General features: G+C 42.9%; 1 protein-coding gene across 1 annotated transcript in view; it reads left to right on the forward strand.

Annotated features, from left to right (window-relative positions):
* The window catches only part of CCL27 (C-C motif chemokine ligand 27), a 32,645-nt gene extending 18,636 nt beyond the window's left edge, over nt 1–14,009 (forward strand). Inside the window, exon 3 of the mRNA XM_078677235.1 lies at nt 13,754–14,009. Coding sequence (XP_078533361.1) covers nt 13,754–13,910 — 157 coding nt within the window. The 3' untranslated portion in view covers nt 13,911–14,009. The remainder of the gene's footprint in view (nt 1–13,753) is intronic.
* The last annotated feature ends 4,362 nt before the right edge of the window (nt 14,010–18,371 follow it).

Consider the following 18,371-nt stretch of genomic DNA (forward strand, 5'->3'; position numbering starts at 1 on the left):
AGCAGTGGATGGACGCTGGTTTTGTATTTACCTGCCCCACCCCCGCCCCATTCCACCGTCCATTACGTGTTTCTGGTGCAGGCGATATTCATTGAGTCTTTCTCCATTATATTCATCATTATGAACATTTTCACGGGAGAGGTCGTGTCCTTCCCATGGAGCGCCTTCAATGCTTCGCTCCTTAATGAGCGTCATTTCTTTCTCTAGTTTGGAGCTTCCTTTGTTATTCATGTCTTTGGCAGTTAACTTCCTAATGATGACGTTTGCAAAGAACAGCGCCGCAGAATCCCAGGAAAGTGCCAGAACGGTACAAAGCACACCTGGCAGTCAGACACAGATCTCACTTTGTGTCATGCATAATTTAAGCGCTAATCCGGCTGAGGCAAGGCCTCACTCCTTTTGTCAGGAACCATCAGTCGCGCTCTACAAGGTGCTTATTAAAAGTTTAATTTATTCTGTACCTCTCGCCCAAAGATTGTAAAAACTCACGTTTTTTCACGTGCAGGATTAGGTGTTATGTTCATGCAGCAACCTAAAGTTATTTTATTTTGCCATTGAATGAATTGAAGTTTTGAGGAATCGAATATTGTTTTTAAATTCCAGATTTTAGGCGGAGGGACGCTGCCATGATAGCAGGCCATGATTGGAGGGCAGCCTTCCGTAGATGCCAACTCTGTACTAAACACTGCAAACATGTGCAACCACTTGAGTTCCTTCGGTGGTTTACCGCGGATCTGCGGAAAACCACAGTGAACAAACTCCTCCTGTGGTGAAGAGAGTCCCTAAAGTCAGTCCTCCCCGAGCCAGCAGTGGTCTGCTCCATACCTCAGCAGTACTGCACCTTTCTTGGTTGTTAATGTTAAGCCATCTTATGCACTGCCGAGCTTGCTTTATTTTTTGCTCTGGTTTAACACTGGCGTGTGAATTTGCATTTTCACTACCTTTTAGGGATACATTTTCTGTTGCTATAATACTTTTAATATGTTCCTCGACCTCTCCCATCCCTGACTCGGTCAAAAAGTTAGTACCACTGTAGTCTTAATTAATTTTTCCCACAGAAGTCCGTTCCCTTTCATCTGCTGGGGGCTAGCTTCTACTGTGTTTTGGAGGTAATACTGAGAGGCTTCCTTCCCACCTTTTTACTTTGGTTCAGGTCTTTTAATTTGTCCCACGTTGTACTTTTCAGCTGTCTCTCTTCTCTACCAATTGTAGCTTCCAATCCAGGCACAATACATTCTGCCCTTCTTTCGGTCACGGCATGGGTAATATCAGTGTCGGGGAAAACGCTTTTTAAAAGCCAGGCACCATGTTGTTAATCTAATGTTGCATCAAATCTGTTACTTGCCTTTCTTAATGTTGAGAATTTTATGCTCACTTAACCTAAGAGTGAGTAGGCCATTTTGAGTTGTCAGATAAAATCTGGGTATCATTTACGGTATCAGTGACAGTATTTGTGAATACTTTACATCCTTTGTGCTGCATAATATGATTAGGACTTTAGTTTATTCTCGTTGGGGTCTGAGGCTCTTTTCTCACCCATAATATACATTTACCCCTTTAACAGCTTAGTATAATAAGTAGCTGTTTACTTTTGATGTTTCCCAGCAATCAGTGAGTTCCTTTTAATGGCAGCCTGTCTTCTCCGCTCTTTCTGAGAGGTTCACACTGGGATTATAAGAGATACACTCCAATCACATCTGCAGCACTATCACAAATCTTATCCCAGAATGAGGTGGGCCCTCATTTCTCCCTCTTAGGGCTTCCTCAGAGTCTGCCAGACCATGAGGCTTACCAGAACAGAAAACCACTCCGCACACACCTGCATCTTCCATCCCTTCCTCCCTCAAGCTCGGACCGCCCTTAAGCTCTACTAAGGCCATAGGCACGTGAAAGACATCAAGAAGGTAGTGATGGCGCCATGGTTCTTGATAGCTCTTGGCATTGAAAGCACAGCATAAAACACACGATAAGGTTTCTTGTAGGTAGAAGCCTATATTAAAAATCAGAATCTGCTTAACTCTACTCCACAGTGAAAAACATGGAGCCCTCTCCTACGCTGCCCACAAGTGTATCTTCCCTCATAGCATAAGATTACTACCCCAGCAAATAAAAGTCTTCCCTGGCCTTATGCTTTACAGCTGCCCTCGATAGGAAGCCGTAGAATCTTTAATGAGGGCAGTACGCTCTGGAATGGCTTGCTTACCAGAAGCTCTTCTTTCTGAGCATATATTGATCTGCTCAAGAGCACAAGAGCCCTGTTAATGTACTGAGACCTCTTCCCCTACCCTCTCATATGTCTCACTAGTCCAGCAGGATTCAGTGTCAGTGACCACACCTCTTTTCTAGAAAGTATATGCCCGAGCAGATCTGATTCCAAGGTGAATGTTTTACAACACTCCCATGCTTTCCAGCTAGGTCTGCACAACAGAAACACATTTGCGTACGTAAACCTATGTCACTGGACTCTTCAGGCTCCCCAAATGCCCAAGCCTAAACTGTAAAGGGCTAACTGCATGACTATTCTAGTGTGTGTGTCGTCATTATTCCTTAGGGGCTGCTATCTTTCAACATTGTGAAGTGCTTCGACTCAAAAGTTACATATTTTAAAACGCCATTCTTACATATATATTATATTTCATCCATTTGTCTCCTGGGTAGAGCACGATCGCGCAAAGTATCAGTGTTTCACCCTTCTTTTTTTTCAGTGCGGCGTTTAGGTTGCACCGCCAAAGATCCACGGGATATCAGACAGACAGACCCCCTTTGCACAGGCTCGCTCCTTGAAATATGTAGCGCTTTCCGTCTCTAGATTTAACTGTGGTTAATGCATGATATTTTTGAAACATAAACACACTGCTTACCCTGGAATGCTTCTTTCATTTCCTATCGGTTTATTCTGCTGGCCAACTCTTAGGCATTTTCCCACAAAGAATTGAAACGCCAGGTCTGAGACATTACAACTTAATTAAGCTTAGGAGGCCTTAGATTTACGCTTAGCAGCATATGGTAAATAAACAAAGTCTGTAGCTTAATGGCCCTTGTGGGTGTGACTACATTAGGAGCCTTCTTGGAAATAAAGAGGGCGAGGAATCAGACGCATTTACACACAACAAGGGAACATGGCTTTCTAATTCCATAGCAGACTCGTAATAGATTTTGTTTTTAACTCTTCCATGCCAGCAATATGAAATTCTCAATCAGAAAATGGTGCTATGATTGTGGTGTCGAGTTCAATGTGCTGCAACTCTAGGCCCATATATGATACTTTTATGATCATGATGCATGCTCTGCCGTGGTGTTGGGCGTGTGTGACCTGAGGTAAGAGGTAGTAGGAGGGCCCAATTTGTGGTGTGAGGTGGGTCTAGATCTGTGTATGCTCAGAATAGTGATGAAACACAAACATTTCCCTCACTACAGGCACTGCTGTATTGCAGGTTTCTTGAATACCCAGGGATGCATATTAAGGGCAGTATCTGCCTTTGATTTATGAAGTGAGTTGATGATAGCATACCTTTCAATGTGGCATGCAGACCGGCCAGGTTTATCATTTATATCAATTTTGTCATGTTAGATATTGTATTTACTACAGGTTGTGATTCCTACATAATTGATTAGTGACGTATTGGTCTTGCTGAGGATGGAGCAATGGAGATTGGGCAAAAGATGATGGCTATGACAGCAAGTGTCCTATTATTTAATTTTGGCAATTCAATTTGAATTTAGATCTCCACATGCTTTTGGATGCATGAATGATGCAGCGATTGACAAGGCATATCTAATTGTCAAAAGACAAGGGATACATAAAGGGGAATTTAGAGACACCTTCGCAGATCCATTCTGCAATGGTTTTTTAGGATATACTTGACATAACTTTCATATTGTTCATATTCAACTTCTTACTGAAGTGCATATTGCTCCAAACTGTCATCCCTTTCTGGTCCATGGCTATGCATATACACAAATTAGAAGATGTAACACACTAGTCTAGCAATCAACGGCGAGGGACTAGCAATTTAAGAAATCAGCATGTTTTCCATCCAGTGGAGTTATGGTAGAGTCATTTACATGTTCACGACTGCTATACAATCAGCCAGTCTCTGATTCCTGTATCTAGCAGAAAGGGTATGAAACCAGCATGAAAACAGAGTACACATTACATTACCAAGGGTTCATTCCCTGCCCGTAAAGGCACATTGCCTGATCAGTCAATGTGTTTACTGTTACTGATCATCTGTTTTCCTCTCCATATTGTAGTGATGTTAATGCTATTGGTTTTACTGGAAATTGTGTTGTATTTACAGAAGTGATATAGTTGAAGTAAAAGGCACTTTACGCCCATTCCCAACCCCACCCATCCATGGGTTGCGGAAGCTAATTAGCAGACTGGGAGCATTGCTTTTATTTTCCTTTAGTGTAATAGGCTGGCTGGTGAAGTGCACTTCCCATAGTGTGCAGTCACTTCAATTTGCCTTTAGGTGACTACCTGGCTTGATGGTGGTTTTCTATGTGATTTCATGTAACTCCTTGTCTTGATGAGTGCATTGGTTTTAGTTTGTTTGAGGTAACTGCTTCACATGCTGGTTTCATCACACAGCTGATACCCACCCTGAGAAAGCCAGAGCTGCCCTGTTAGTGGTATCAACACCAGTGCGCTTAGGTTCCTTACAGCTCCTTCACTTGAAGTGGATTACCACCTACCCGTTACTTTTTGTATCCTGCTCGTACCAAGTCAGACCCAGACCAGTCCCCACAGTTGCTCCGGATTATTGGACATTGTCATGTCATCTCAGGCGCGATGTAAAGAGTGAGCTGAGGACTCTTTTGGCTCAAGAACCAACTAGCTGGTGACCCTTGTGGTTGTTTAAAGATTTAAGATCAGCCTGTAACTCAGTCTTGAGCTGGGTCAGTGACCTCGATTACAAAGTGGATGTGCCAGATGTCCCATTATGACCCCTTTTGCCTGTCTCCCCTTCAGGCGCACAGGGCATAAAACTGAGGGGTTCTCAACCCTGCCAAAAAACTGAGGGGTGACCCTAAGAGCACAGCTGCCATCCTATCAGGGGTGGGATGCTTTGGTGTGCTGGTCTGGTTTTCTGGGTGCATTGGCTCAAGTTTTTTCCCATGTAATTGATTGGGTGTCTTGGTAAGTTGCTTTTATGTGAATGTCTGACTTATGACTGTACATTCCTTTCAGTGTGCACTTGCTTCAGTTTACTTTTGAGTCACTGTCTAGTTTGCTGGATGTATTGCTTTCATTTTTCTTTCATTAAACTGTTTGACTTGCTTGGTGCTTTTATGTTGGTGCCTGCATGCTGAGGTGTACTCTTCTTCAGTTTAAATGTATGTGACTGGCTTGTTGACTAGCACCCTGCTTTCAAAGTGAAGGTTCACAGGTTCACACTTGCTTTAGTTTACTTTTGTATGGTTGACTGCAGGTACTGTTTTGCTGGATGCATTGCTTTAAGTTACTACTTGATGCATTGCTTTCAGTTTGCTTTAAAGTAATTGCCTCTCATTTTCCCAAAGCTTTGTGAAGGCTGTTTCCCAACTGCGTGCAACTTCTTCTACTCTTAGAGCTGAGATTTTCATGAAAGTCTTATAGTCTGAATTCAGCACCTGAGCGTAATAGGACGAAATGTATGAAGCTCTGTGGTTATACTGAATAAGCAGCTACCTATGTTATGCCATCTATTAATGTAATAATTGCACTTTCACAATTGCTTTATTAACCTTCCTGCTTTCTCAAATTTGCTTGAAAATGCACGATTTTTCTTCTTTTTTTTCAAAATTTTCTTGGGGGGGGTTATCCCCCCAAACCCGCCTTTTGGGGTTCGGGCTACGGTGCTGTATGCAAATCACTTTGCGCCCCACCACTTTCAAATGTCACCCACCGCACCTGGCTCTGACTGCCTGGGCAGGGCACAGCAACAGGATAGTGTCGAGGTCATGAGGTGAACAGGTGATGATCGATTCTCGGACACCGGCTGCAGAGGAACAGCAATTCATTCCTCGGTGCCTTGGGACCCGGCTGGCGGGCAGAAAATTGAAACATCCTGTTGCAGCCTGGGACAACGGAAGGAGGACCTGATAACACCCAGGAACTTTTACAAAAAGTTGGTTTGGCGCTAGTTTATTTTAAATAGCTTCTTTTGCATTAGAAAGCTTAGGTTCCGAAGACCAATTAATGCATTTGGTAATTATGTGCCCCTGCAGAGACGAGTAGCAGCAGCTGCGTCTCCTCAATCCTTTGTCCGTGCACCGGCCCGACCCTCCCGTAGAGAGAGAGAGAAGCTGTCACACCAGCCAGCCTTCGGGGAAAGCACGGAAAATGTGGGAATGAGCCGCCCTTGCCCTGCCACCTTATAGATTTATATTATAAAAGCAATGCGCGGCACTTTCCTCTACCTGGAAGTGCTGCGCTTTAGAAATCACACGAGCGCACAGAGAAGAGAGCAATTTTAACACCACCATGCGCAGTGATAAGATCAGTCAGGCCCGAACTGGCCGTTGTGGGCACCGGGCAATCCCCCGGTCGGCCACAAGGGTGGGGGCCGGTTTTGGGCCCTGGGGGCCGTTTTTGTTGCAGAGCCGTTTTTGCAGCATAGCTGCAAAATCGGCCCCGTAACAAAATCGGCTGAAAAGCGGCCCTGGCAAAGCGCCCGCCCCCCTCCCGCCCGGGGGGCGGGGGGGCCGGCCGAGCACTTTGCCAGGGCCGGTTTTGGTTCCCAGTCCGGCCCTGAGATCAGTCAGTGCCTGCTGCGCCGTGATTTATTTAAACTAGCAGCGCGCCGACTGTGACAAGTGGCGCCGGTATCACAACGTCATGAACGTGGTGATTAATCATCTGAGGCGCATGTCCGGTGAATTTCTGTCTCATTGTAGCGCTCTGCCAGTCCCACACACAAACGCAATACCTTTGGCAATTTTGAAAGCACTGCAGGCGCTGGTGCACTGGCGCACTAGCAGTTACTAAACAACAAGAAGCAGGTCAGGTGTGCACATTCCACGCAGCTTTGCACTTTTAAACGCGGCCGGGTCTGGACTCCCCGCACCCCCCTAGCTACGCTGGTGGCAATGCGTCATTACTGAGCCTACAGATACGTCTGAAATACTGATGTATCTATAAATCCTTGCTACATGGAGTGCCATACAGTAAATACGGCACATCCATGGTCTCGCAAGGACGGCGCACTGAAACATTTTGTATCGCTGTTTTCAGGCAGCGATGCAACACTTCATAAATGAGTCCCTTAGTGGGCATGCCAGAAAAAGCAGAAGGACCAACCATGTAACTATTTGTGAATACTGGCCAACAACAATTGTAACTTTGTAAGAAAGAACTTTCCAAACTGAGAGGTGGGCCTCCAGGGGAGCCCAAAGGAGGGTCTTGATTAGTTCAATGGGGGGAGAGCGCCAAACAATGGCCAAGACAAGCTTCTTGCTGATACTATGCTTTGTTTTTAGTGGAAAAAAACTGCAAGGTTGTGCACCACTGGGCCATCGGTAACATCTTTTGTCAATAAGTACTGGCTGGGGAGCAGGTGTTGAAAGGGAAGGGACTCCAAATAATCCTCAAAATCCCTAGATCTTCCCCCATTTCTGATAAAGGATCACCCACTGGATTCTTTTGCACTTTAGGAAGACCAGGCTGCCCATAGCCATTTGGTAGTCAAGTATTTAATTGTATTTTTAAATGGGATAACAGACCAGAAGTGAATGTTTGAATTGTTAAATACTTTGAGAGCTGGCATCTTTAAAGAATAATTGTGAAAAAAAGTTTCTATTCTGAGGGGTCTGAGGAATTTTTTTTTGCAATTCGGGAATCTGAGCCTTAAAAGAATTTGAAGACCACTGCTTTAAGGTCTGTCATAATTTTTTTGTAGAGAAGCACCCAGGACCCCAGGGGCTTACTTCCCAACCAGGGTTTTGCCCACAACAAATAATAGCAACGTTACTAAATTACAAGGGAATAGATAATATACTACAAGCTGCAAGATATCTGATCCTATTAGCATATGAGATCACCGCAGTACACGTTTTCCAACTACACCTTAGCTGTACACAATGAATGCAAATCTCATTGGAAATGAAAAGAAAAAGGCATACCAACTGCATCAACTATATGCTACTCTTTCCCGCAGAGCTCAAGGTCCTTTAAAGTAGGACATCCCTCCTCTGCTACATGGCGGCTGTGGTAGCAGATTAGCTGAATGGTTGGCTGCCCTTGAGAACTCACACCTGAAGAAGGACCAACCCACAATGAGATGATATGGTGGGGTGAAATGATCTAGATGATGCTGAGTATGTTTTAAAGGACCCGCAATCTGGCACCTAAGTCACAGCAAAGTCAGGAGGAACACCTAGACTTGAGTTACGCTCTGTCATATGTGAGCTCAGAGATATCAAAGTATAGTATCCCTGTGGGCTCAGACCATGTCATATAATTGAAAGCACTGTCTATCTAAAGAGAATTAGCTGAGATTGAAAATGCCCAATATGATTGAATGATACAGGCACGAGGAGCATCTCTGAGCATGAGCGTAACATTTACGAGGCTGTTGGTTCTGATTTCTAGACCATTACTTATTCTCTACTGAATTCAACTCTGGTTTAGCTGCTCGTAGGTTGGGGTTTCATGGGCGGGATAAACGTGTTCCACGACCAGGGAAGTAATATCATTAGTTAATATTCAAATATGAATTTGCTTTGCCAAGGCCACAGCAGTCTTCCTGAGTACTGTGTGATACGGAACACAGAATGGTCTGTGAGCCCACTGACACAACTCCATGGAAATTTATCAAAATGAGTTAGTTTGGCAGGAGCAGCTAAATACAGAAAATTAACTTATACCTGCAGCCTAAGAGAATACATTTGTCTATTTTCCAAGAATCTCGCTTGGTGAACACAGACGTCTACAGACCCTAGAGATGATGGTGGAACGGATGTATGACATTACAACGCATGCTTTTCCCACGCATGCCTTTACATCGCAGTTTTTACAATGCATGCTGTTACAACGCATAGCGCTTAGGGGTGCTGGATAGTGAATAGTTTAATTTACTATTCCAACTCCAGTCCCTGTGGATAGTAGGGAAGGTGTTGGATAGTAAATTAAATCCATTCCCTATCCTAGAGCGCCCCCAGCACAATGCGTTGTAATGACATGCGTTGTAATAGTTGCGTCATAAAGGCACTGCATGGTAAAAGTTGCGTTGTAAAGGATGTTTCCCTGGTGGGATCATTTATTCACCATATGTTATTCAGCCTACACAGGAAGAGTAATAAAACGGCTTAGGAGAGGAGTCTGGTTTGTGTGCACTACTCGTATAGTTGATGCTGAGATACTTGTTGGTGCAGGGTACATTAGAATCTCTGGTGTAAACAGATGGTCTATGTCCCATAAATACAGGGTGCCCTCTGGCCAGGGACATGAATGTGCTCATGTACTGGCGAATACCAAACCAGTGAGATATTCTGCCAGGGGGCGGTGAACATCACATGTATAGGGAAATCAGCTGGTTCTGAAATATCAGGGCACAACCCTCACCCTTCACATATGAGAGAGGGTCAGGCTCACGTGTGCAGTGAAATGTGTGGCAGGGTCAACATTTCCACAAGGGGCGGTTTTGGCTCGCAGTCCAGCTCTCCTCAGAGGACGAGCTTCAGATAAACTCATTTAAAGTTTTTTTAATCCTACCCACATCAAAGTGCTACATTAGTTCTCTGTACTCTTTACTGACAGAGAACTCAATTTCAGTAGATTGGTCAGATCAAGCACAAATACACTTCTTGACGTCATTCTCCATTGTTGCAACAGACCAACAGTCTGTGTCATTGTTTAATCTGACATGACAAATCTTAATCTCATCAACCTCGACTTTGGTATCTTCTTCAGTTTTTAATCCTCCGGATAACTGTGAGGTCGGTGATGTTTTTAGAAATGTCATAATACTATAGCTGAAATCATAGAGGAATATGCCCCTTTGAAGGAAAAATATTTACCATTAAATACATTTGGTATTCTAAACGAGGAAGAAATATTCTTAACAACTGATACACATTAGATGTCATCAGCCAATCTTCAGAATCTTCTCTAGGTTATAAGGTGTTATAATAAGCATATTTACAATGCTAAATTCACATAAATCAAATCCCAAATTGATTTTGCGGAATCATCCCAGGAATGATTTGACATCATCAAACCTGCCATTAATACCACCACCTTTGTCACTGCGAGGACGCAAAAAATAAATGTAAGGAATTTGCTCTCTGTTTCTCAAACTAATTCTAAAATATTGAATCATCCCATAGTCAATCTTTTAATAATGCCACTTCTACCTTGTAAAGAAAATCACCAAACAATTGGTCTGATCTTTGAAAAACTATTTCCAAACTCAAACCATTAATTTGTTCCTTAGATTCTAAACCAGCTAGCCTAACAAAAGATCTGCATATGAATTTACTGCTGTATTGGACCAAATGCAGGAAGACATGTCAAGACTCTCTTATTTAAAAACAATCTGCTAATATGTACCCCTTTATATTTTCTGATCAGTCCCTCGCCTCCCCTTTCGCTCATACCCTCTCGGGAGCTCAGTGAACAAGCAACTGAAAAAGACATCAATACCAACCATCAATAAAAACTTTGTCAGAGCTTGCTGTGCCCCTGGAAGAGATATTCTGAAAATCATAAGCGATGCATTACACATTCTTGATCATCATTGATTCCTGACCACTGATTAATTGATTGATTTGCTGGCTTTTGACAGAATTATCCATAACTAACAGAACACAATCTAAGAGACCACTACTTTATAGATTGGTGTGCAATATTTTGCTAATAATTCTCAACAGACTAAGAACAGGTAGGTTGTTCTCTAACTCCATCTCTCCCTTACAGAGGGGCATATTAACAAGGGCATTATCTCCACTTTTTTGGCTTTAAAAGCCAAAAAAGCGGAGATAATCTGTTCGCCTTATTTACAAGTGGGTGCTAACATGCATTAGCGCATGTTAGCACCCTTTTACCCAATGCCTCCCTTTGCATCTCTAATGAGATACAAAGTGGGCGTCACTGGGCAGTACAACCTTGCAAATATCGCTGGTGTGCACATCGCGATATTTACAAGGCTGCCCCAGCATTTAAGCAGACGTTAGTTTTGGGAGAAAACTGCTGTTTTTGCCAAAAACTAACGTCTGCAAAAATGCAGACTTACCTAGCCCTAATTTTCTTGGGTTGGTGTCACATGAATCCTGCTTGGATGATAATAATAATAATCATAATAATAATAATAATAATAATAATAATAATAATAATAATAATAATAATAATAATAGTAAAGGGAAGTGAAAGGTACTCAGTAGCATAGGTTTGAAGCTACAGAGAGGAGGATGGAGAGTGGAAGCTAAAAAGCAGGTTGTGTAGCTCATTTTTGAAAGAGGAGCAAAGAATACCACAAATGGACAGTGAAGAGTTTCACACTTTGGGGGCACAATCAGGTAATGAATGCATGCATTTTGTATTGGAAGTGGAGGGCTATGTGTCAGAACTTTGCAGAATGTGTGCTGCTGTTCCTGACATCTTTTGTGTCCTTGCCAGGTAGTGAAACTGATCACTACCTACAAATATATCAACTGTTGCGCCTAATTTAATTTATAGGTACATTTGTCCTCCATAGGTAGCCCTCTTTAAAAATCTAAATTTGGTCTTATTGTCTAATAGTATGCTCCTTGGGACAAGAACTGCCGCATCAGAAAGAGTTGACTTCAGGGGCCAATTGGATTTTTGGGCGTTTCTAAGTGGAGTTTGATGCAAATTTCTATGTGCTAACTTTGGCCAAAAGGGATTTCCATTAAAAAAAGCTATACCTCCTCGAGAGGAGAAAATTTGTAGGAAAAATTTTGTTTTGCCAAACCTACCAACTTTGTAAAAGCATAGAATCTTGCACTGAAGTATACACTTTCAGTATAAACCTATGCTTGACATCCAGTACGTATCCTTGCACTTGAGAACTGGCACAAGGCAGGCTAAGGCACACCAGCATTAGAGGAGAGAGCAACAGCACCATATCTTAGTAGACATGGTTCTGTTGTGCTCTCTCCATTTCACAAGACTTTGCACAGCAACTTTGAGTGCTGCACATCGTACAAATTTAGAAAATCTGCCTTTTTGTGTTTCTGGACCAAGAACTCGTAACATTAGGGGCCAGATGTAGATGTCAAAATACCGTTCGGAATCGGCCAAAAATACAGATTTTCGGCCGTTTCCGACCGGTATTTTGACATTGGTATGTAGGGGCACTGAAAACATACAGATTCGGTCATTTTACCGAATCGGTAATTTTACCAAATCGGTAAAATTACCGATTCTGTAAAATTACAGAATCTGTCAATTTTACCGATTCGGTAAATTTACCGATCGGTAAAATTACCGAATCTGTATTTTCCTATGTAGGTAGCACTTTTAACATTGCAACAGGGCCTTTAGGATTCGTTATTTACCATGCACTACAATTGCATGGTAAATTACGAATTCTTGTGTACATGCAGTACACCTGTGCCATGTGGCACACAGACATGCCCTAAGGGCATGTCTGTGTGCCACATGGCGCACAAGCCAGTTACAGGGGTGCAACAGGGTGTCAAAGTGACACCCTGTCCCCCTTTGGGGGGTATTTTTACAGATTCGGTAAATACCGAATCGGTATTTGCTATTGAATCCTATGGGCTTCAAGGCGATCTTACCGATTCGGTAAAAAATACCGAATTATTACCCACATCAGATTTACCGATTCTAAAATACCGAATCGGTAAAATTCAGTATTTTAGAATCGGTAATTCTAAATTGCCTACATCTAGCCCATAATGCCTACCTGTATGCTCAGACGTGAGTCCCTTGCTCACTTGGCCACTGGATTCAAGATAGCCTGGCTGATGAGGATTATGAATCCGAAACCGGTCCCAGGATGCTTGTTTCCGGTCCATGGAAGACATGGCTTGGCAGTTCGGGTTGGACTGTTCCCATGAGGCACAGGGTCAGACTGATTTGCAGATAGCCATGTCTGAAATGGGGTGGCGGAGTGGGCTAAAGAATGGTGATGAATTAAACCCAGATCAGTTGACTGGGAGTGAGTGTTTGATTTGCTCAAACGCTCCGTCCATCATCCCCTTTTGTATCGCTTTACCGGTATGGATGGCGTGACTCCTGCACCTTTTAGTCCTCATTGTTTTAAGTAACATTTGCTATACATTGATTTACATTCACACTGTTATGACTCATTGTCTCTGCGTAATATGCTTATGATGCAAGGCGCTCTGACAGTTTACACTTAGATGAGTAGCGCTATAAAACAAAGTAATGTGAGCAAGGGGCGAATGCGAGATGAGGGGCACCATTGAAGGATGATAGTGGGGGAATCTGGGAAGAAGGTGGTCATTTGGGGTAGGGGTGCAAACAAAGAAGGTTGCACCGGGTGCACCAAACGCTAAAGCTGGCCCTGGTATGAGGAGCTGGAAAGAGTAAAGAAAGGGCAAAAGAATATCTAAGTCAAAAGAAAGACAGGGTTACTGGGGTGCCACCTGCAACCTCATAAATTGTTCCTTACTCTATACCCATTCTTGTATGTCTTGCCATGTAGGGAAGTAGGTCTGGTGTAGTGTCTTATAGTGAGCAAATCTCCAACAATGTAAAAAAAATGATTAACTCTTGTGTATTTCGCCTTCTGTTTCACCCTCATATTTTGTTCCCCAACAGGTTGCATTTTAAGAGGAGAAAGGTCTGTGTTGATGCTGAGAACCACTCCTTACTAACATGGCTCTGCACGCACAAACGGCATCGAAAAATCTGCTCCTTGCTAACTAAGGGGACTGGCTTTCCAAGAAAGGCAATTGCCAAAACGAATTCCCATTAGCAGCAATTTTGATAAAAACCAAAATGTCTGCATAAAGTGAAACATAAAAATGCAAACCTTAAGATGAAATAAAATGTATTAAAAAAATTAAAAATCCAATACTGTTTTGTGAATTCATATTAGAATATGTTTAATTTTTCAGTGATGAATTTTTGTGTTAAATGGAATTAAATTCTATAGCAGGACCTAAAGGGAAGGATATGAATGGACACGGAAGACCTCCAGGGGCCTCGAGGGCTGACGGAAGACAGACAGCCCTCCAAGGACTGGGAAAATAGCGGCAGGGGTAGGAGAGCATGGACAAAGGTACCTCATAGATGTACAAAGAGTGCATAAAGCACTCATGCGGCCCACATGATTGGTTAATACCAATTAAAGTAGCCTTCTGCAGCATTGGAAGGTGGTTACAGTGAACCCTCTGTGGTTACCGGTCTTTCGGCCATGTCCTGTGTGAAATAATCCCTGAACCAGTCCTCAACGGTCATGGTCTTCAGGCTTGGGGTATTGAATTCTAGATTATCAAGATGTCCCCATTGGAACTTCAATGGAAAATGCTCCTTTAGGACCCTCATCACTTCTTCCCTTGATAATTCTGCACACAACTTTCAAAGAACAAACAAAAAGATAAATATTTTTATTTTGAAATGTGCCTCATGCAGGGCCAAAATTATAAGTGATTCAACCAAATAATGTGCTGCTTCTTTAGCTATCTTTTGCCATGTGTGGTAGACTAGTGTATCAGAAATCACTGAAATGACCATAATGTCTACGCATAGCCACATCTGCCAGGTTTTGAGTCACAAACGAGTGCTTCATGCAGATCAAACAATAAGGATTTATAAAGCATGACTAATTACCTGATAGGGTATCCAGGTGCTTGCAGGTCCCGGAGGCTTATTCGAACAGCCAGGTCTTGAGGGACCCTCAGTATTCCGGAAGCGAGGTGTTAATCCAGCGGTGCGTGGAGAGGCTGTTCCAGGTTTTTGCTGCGATGTGGGAGAAGGAGCTTCCTCCACTCCTGCTTTGGTAGATGCGGGGATTATGGGCAAGCGAAAGGGAGAAGAACCATGCACTTCAGATGTGATAATTTTTTTAAATGTATTTATAGTTTTACATAGTGCGAACATCACCCTTGAGGGTATCAGAGCTCTTTACATTACAACGTACAGAAACATTAGATGGTTGAGGGGTAATAAACATACTTTCAGTAAACGACATTCAATACAAAAAGAGGTAGACAGTGGAATCTAAGATAACATCAGTTGCTAATAGTGGCATATGATTTAATGTTTTAGGAAGTGAATTTGTTCATTAGAAGCATTTTCGCTTCTTTTTTGAAAGAGGAGGAGAAGGAAGGAATTTGGCGTACATCTAGAGGTAAGGAGTTCCAGATCTTCGGTACGATACCAGAGAAGGTTCTGCAGCAGTTTCTCTTTTTGTGAAAGGATTGTGGTTTCAGTAGTAGTTAGCTCATGCTTCAGGAGTGTCTGCAACCTGTAGATGGCACTAGCTTTTGTGATAAACAGCTGGGGTGTTTGAGACGAAGGGCCCTATGTGTCATGCAGAAGATCTTTAGTTGTATTCTTGCCTCATATGGTTGCCAATTCAGTTATTTTAGAGTCGGTGAAATGTGGTTATTTATTTTTGTTCCGGAACGAGCCCGGCCGCAGCATTAAAAGAAGCCCTCAGTGGGGCCAACTTGTATTTGTGAAGTCCGCATAGAGTGGTGCTTCTGTAGTCCAACCTTGGCAGCACTAGGGCTTGTACCTCCATTTTTAAATCGGCCTGTGGAAGGAAGGGTTTAAGTTTCCTTAAAGGATTCTCAACTGATGATTAGCTCCTTTGATTAGCTCCTTTGGTGGCATTACTTATATGCATTACTTATATGCCCCTGCATCTTCAAATGTTTGTCTAGGGTGATTCCCAAGGTTTTAGCAGAGTCAATGATATGGGGAGAGCAGTCTAAGGTAGTTAGGTGCTTCAACCAGAGGTCTATCTTGGGTGTGTGGTTGGGAGGGAAGATGAGGAGTATTTCCGATTTTTGGGTGTTGATCATGAGGTGGTTGTCAGTGAGCCAACATTGAATATTATGCAGAATAGCATTGAGTGAGACTAAGTCTTCTGGGGAGGAGATTTTCATATAGAGTTGTGTATCGTCTGCATACAGGTGATCCATAATGTTCGCAGAGTTCAGCTGGTTTGCCTGGGGATCCATGAGTAGATTAAAAAGAATAGGTGATAGTGCTGAGCCCTCTGGAACCCCTAGGATGACCAAGGAAGGTTGAGAGAGTGATTGCTTCATCTTGATTCTTTGGGTTCTGTTGTTAAGGAAAGAGGTAAACCATTATAGAACGGTACCAGATAGGCTCATCCTTCGTTCCAGAAGAGACAGTAGGTTGTCATGCATAACCGTGTCGAGGGCTGAGGATAAGTCAAGAAGTATCCAGAGACATGATTCAATCTAGTCTAGCATTTTTAATATATCATCCATTTTGTGGGTGAGTGCTGAGGGCTGATTCTGTACTGCGTCCTTGACGGAATCTGGATTGGTGTTGGTCTAGGAGGTTGAAGTTCTCAATGTGGTTGCATAATCGAGTTTGTGCACATTTTTCTAGTAGTTTCACCAGAGTGGGGATGTTGGATATAGGACGGTAGTTGTTGAGATATGAGGAGAGGGAGTTGACTTTCTTTAGTATGGGTGTTACCTGCCCTACTTTAAGGCATTCAGGCATGGTGCCTTGCCTGAGAGGTTTGATTTACAATCTATTTAAGTTACTTTTACAATTGAACTTCAGGCCAAACGAATAATTTCCTCTTCTCATTAGTAGCTTTCAATAACTGGTATAACAACTTAATTACTTCATACATTGAGTCAAAAATCACAATGACCAACATTAATTGACATGCAGGACAAAAGGCCTGCATAAAAATTGGAGCAGAAACGGGTGTATTAAAAAAACTATTCACTTTAAGTAGTTTCAATCAAAAAATGGTACTCAAAAATATATAAACAATGTGACAAGAATGTAACAATAAAGATTAACATGCCTTCACTGTGACAATTGTAGACACTTTTCTTCTCAGTTAAAATTAATACAAAGTAATAGAAGAAAAAGCGTAGGTCGGGACGTTTCGGTCTCTACTTTTTCATAGACGAGACCATCTTCAGGACTGAACAGTATTACAATGGTTGACCCCTTGTTTGGATCAGAGAACAGAGGGGCATATTACCAACAACTAGCGATAATTATCGCTATGTTGGCTTAGCGGCAATAATTTTATCGCTGTGCTGCAGCGATTTTTATCGCTTAGGAACCTTGCTATTATCAAGGTTTATCTCCTAAGCGATAAAAATCGGCGGAAATGCATGAATATCGCTGAAAAGTCAGCGATATTCATGCATTACCGAGCTAATGCTCTTAGCCATGTTATCCACCTACCATTGGATAACATGGCTTAGAACTGCTCAGGGGCAGGTGTTAACTTTTGGAGATATTCGTGCTTAGCGTGAACATCTCCAAAAGTTGGTAATAGGAGATAGCGATGTTAGCGACTGTGTCCAGTCGCTAACATCTTGGCACGCCCACTTTGCATGTCATTAGTGATAAATTTCACTGACATGCAAAGCAGGGCCCAAGATGGTCGCTATCTCCTACTAGCTGTCGCTAACTGGTGTTAGCGACAGCTAGGTAATAGGGAGATAATTTTATCTCCGCTTTCTTGGCTTTTAAAGCCAAAAAAGCGGAGATAAACCCCCTTGATAATATGCCCCAGAGTATTCAAAGTTTTCCTGTGTCTCTGAAAGATCTGAAAATGATGCCAGTGGTTATGCGAATTCAAACAAATAGTAAATCTTGTTATCGACGAGAAGCCAGATCAGAGCCTATCAATGTCGCTCTTCTAGGGCAGTGCGTTTGACCTTGCGATCTTAGTATCGAGGTCAGAGTAGGTCTAGCTCTTCTCAAGTAGCGCAAATACAACTTCAGATCTCCAAAGTATTTCAACTTTCATGGACTCGAGCAGCAGTCAGTTTTACATAAGTAGACTCTGATCAGTCTTCACTAGGGTGGGGGGTAAACGCCCAGTTGTGGGTGCCCTTCAATACACAGAGGTGTTTTTTAGCCTTATTTTCTTAAATTGAATGCTTTCTGCCTGATAGATTGCCCAGGGGCAGGGCAGACCTCTCCTCTGCAGTGTTGGCTGCTAGAAAACCCACAGCCATGGCTGATTCAGGAGCAAGGGTTGGGGTTCAGCTTCTTGGCTTTGCCCAAGGGCATCACCTTCTCATCTGCTCTGGGCACAATGTCATATCATTGCACACACCTGTGTGCGCGTGTAAGCGATTGTCATGCATCCTTGTGTCGGTGTAGATAAGTGATTTCTTGTGTGTGGTGTGTACAAGTGTGCATGCTTGTGTATGCGTGTGCATGTGTAAGTCTGTTTAGGACAGGACGCGAGTTT

This window comes from Lissotriton helveticus, chromosome 2_1, assembly GCF_964261635.1.
Source record: "Lissotriton helveticus chromosome 2_1, aLisHel1.1, whole genome shotgun sequence".
Classification (NCBI taxonomy): domain Eukaryota; kingdom Metazoa; phylum Chordata; class Amphibia; order Caudata; family Salamandridae; genus Lissotriton; species Lissotriton helveticus.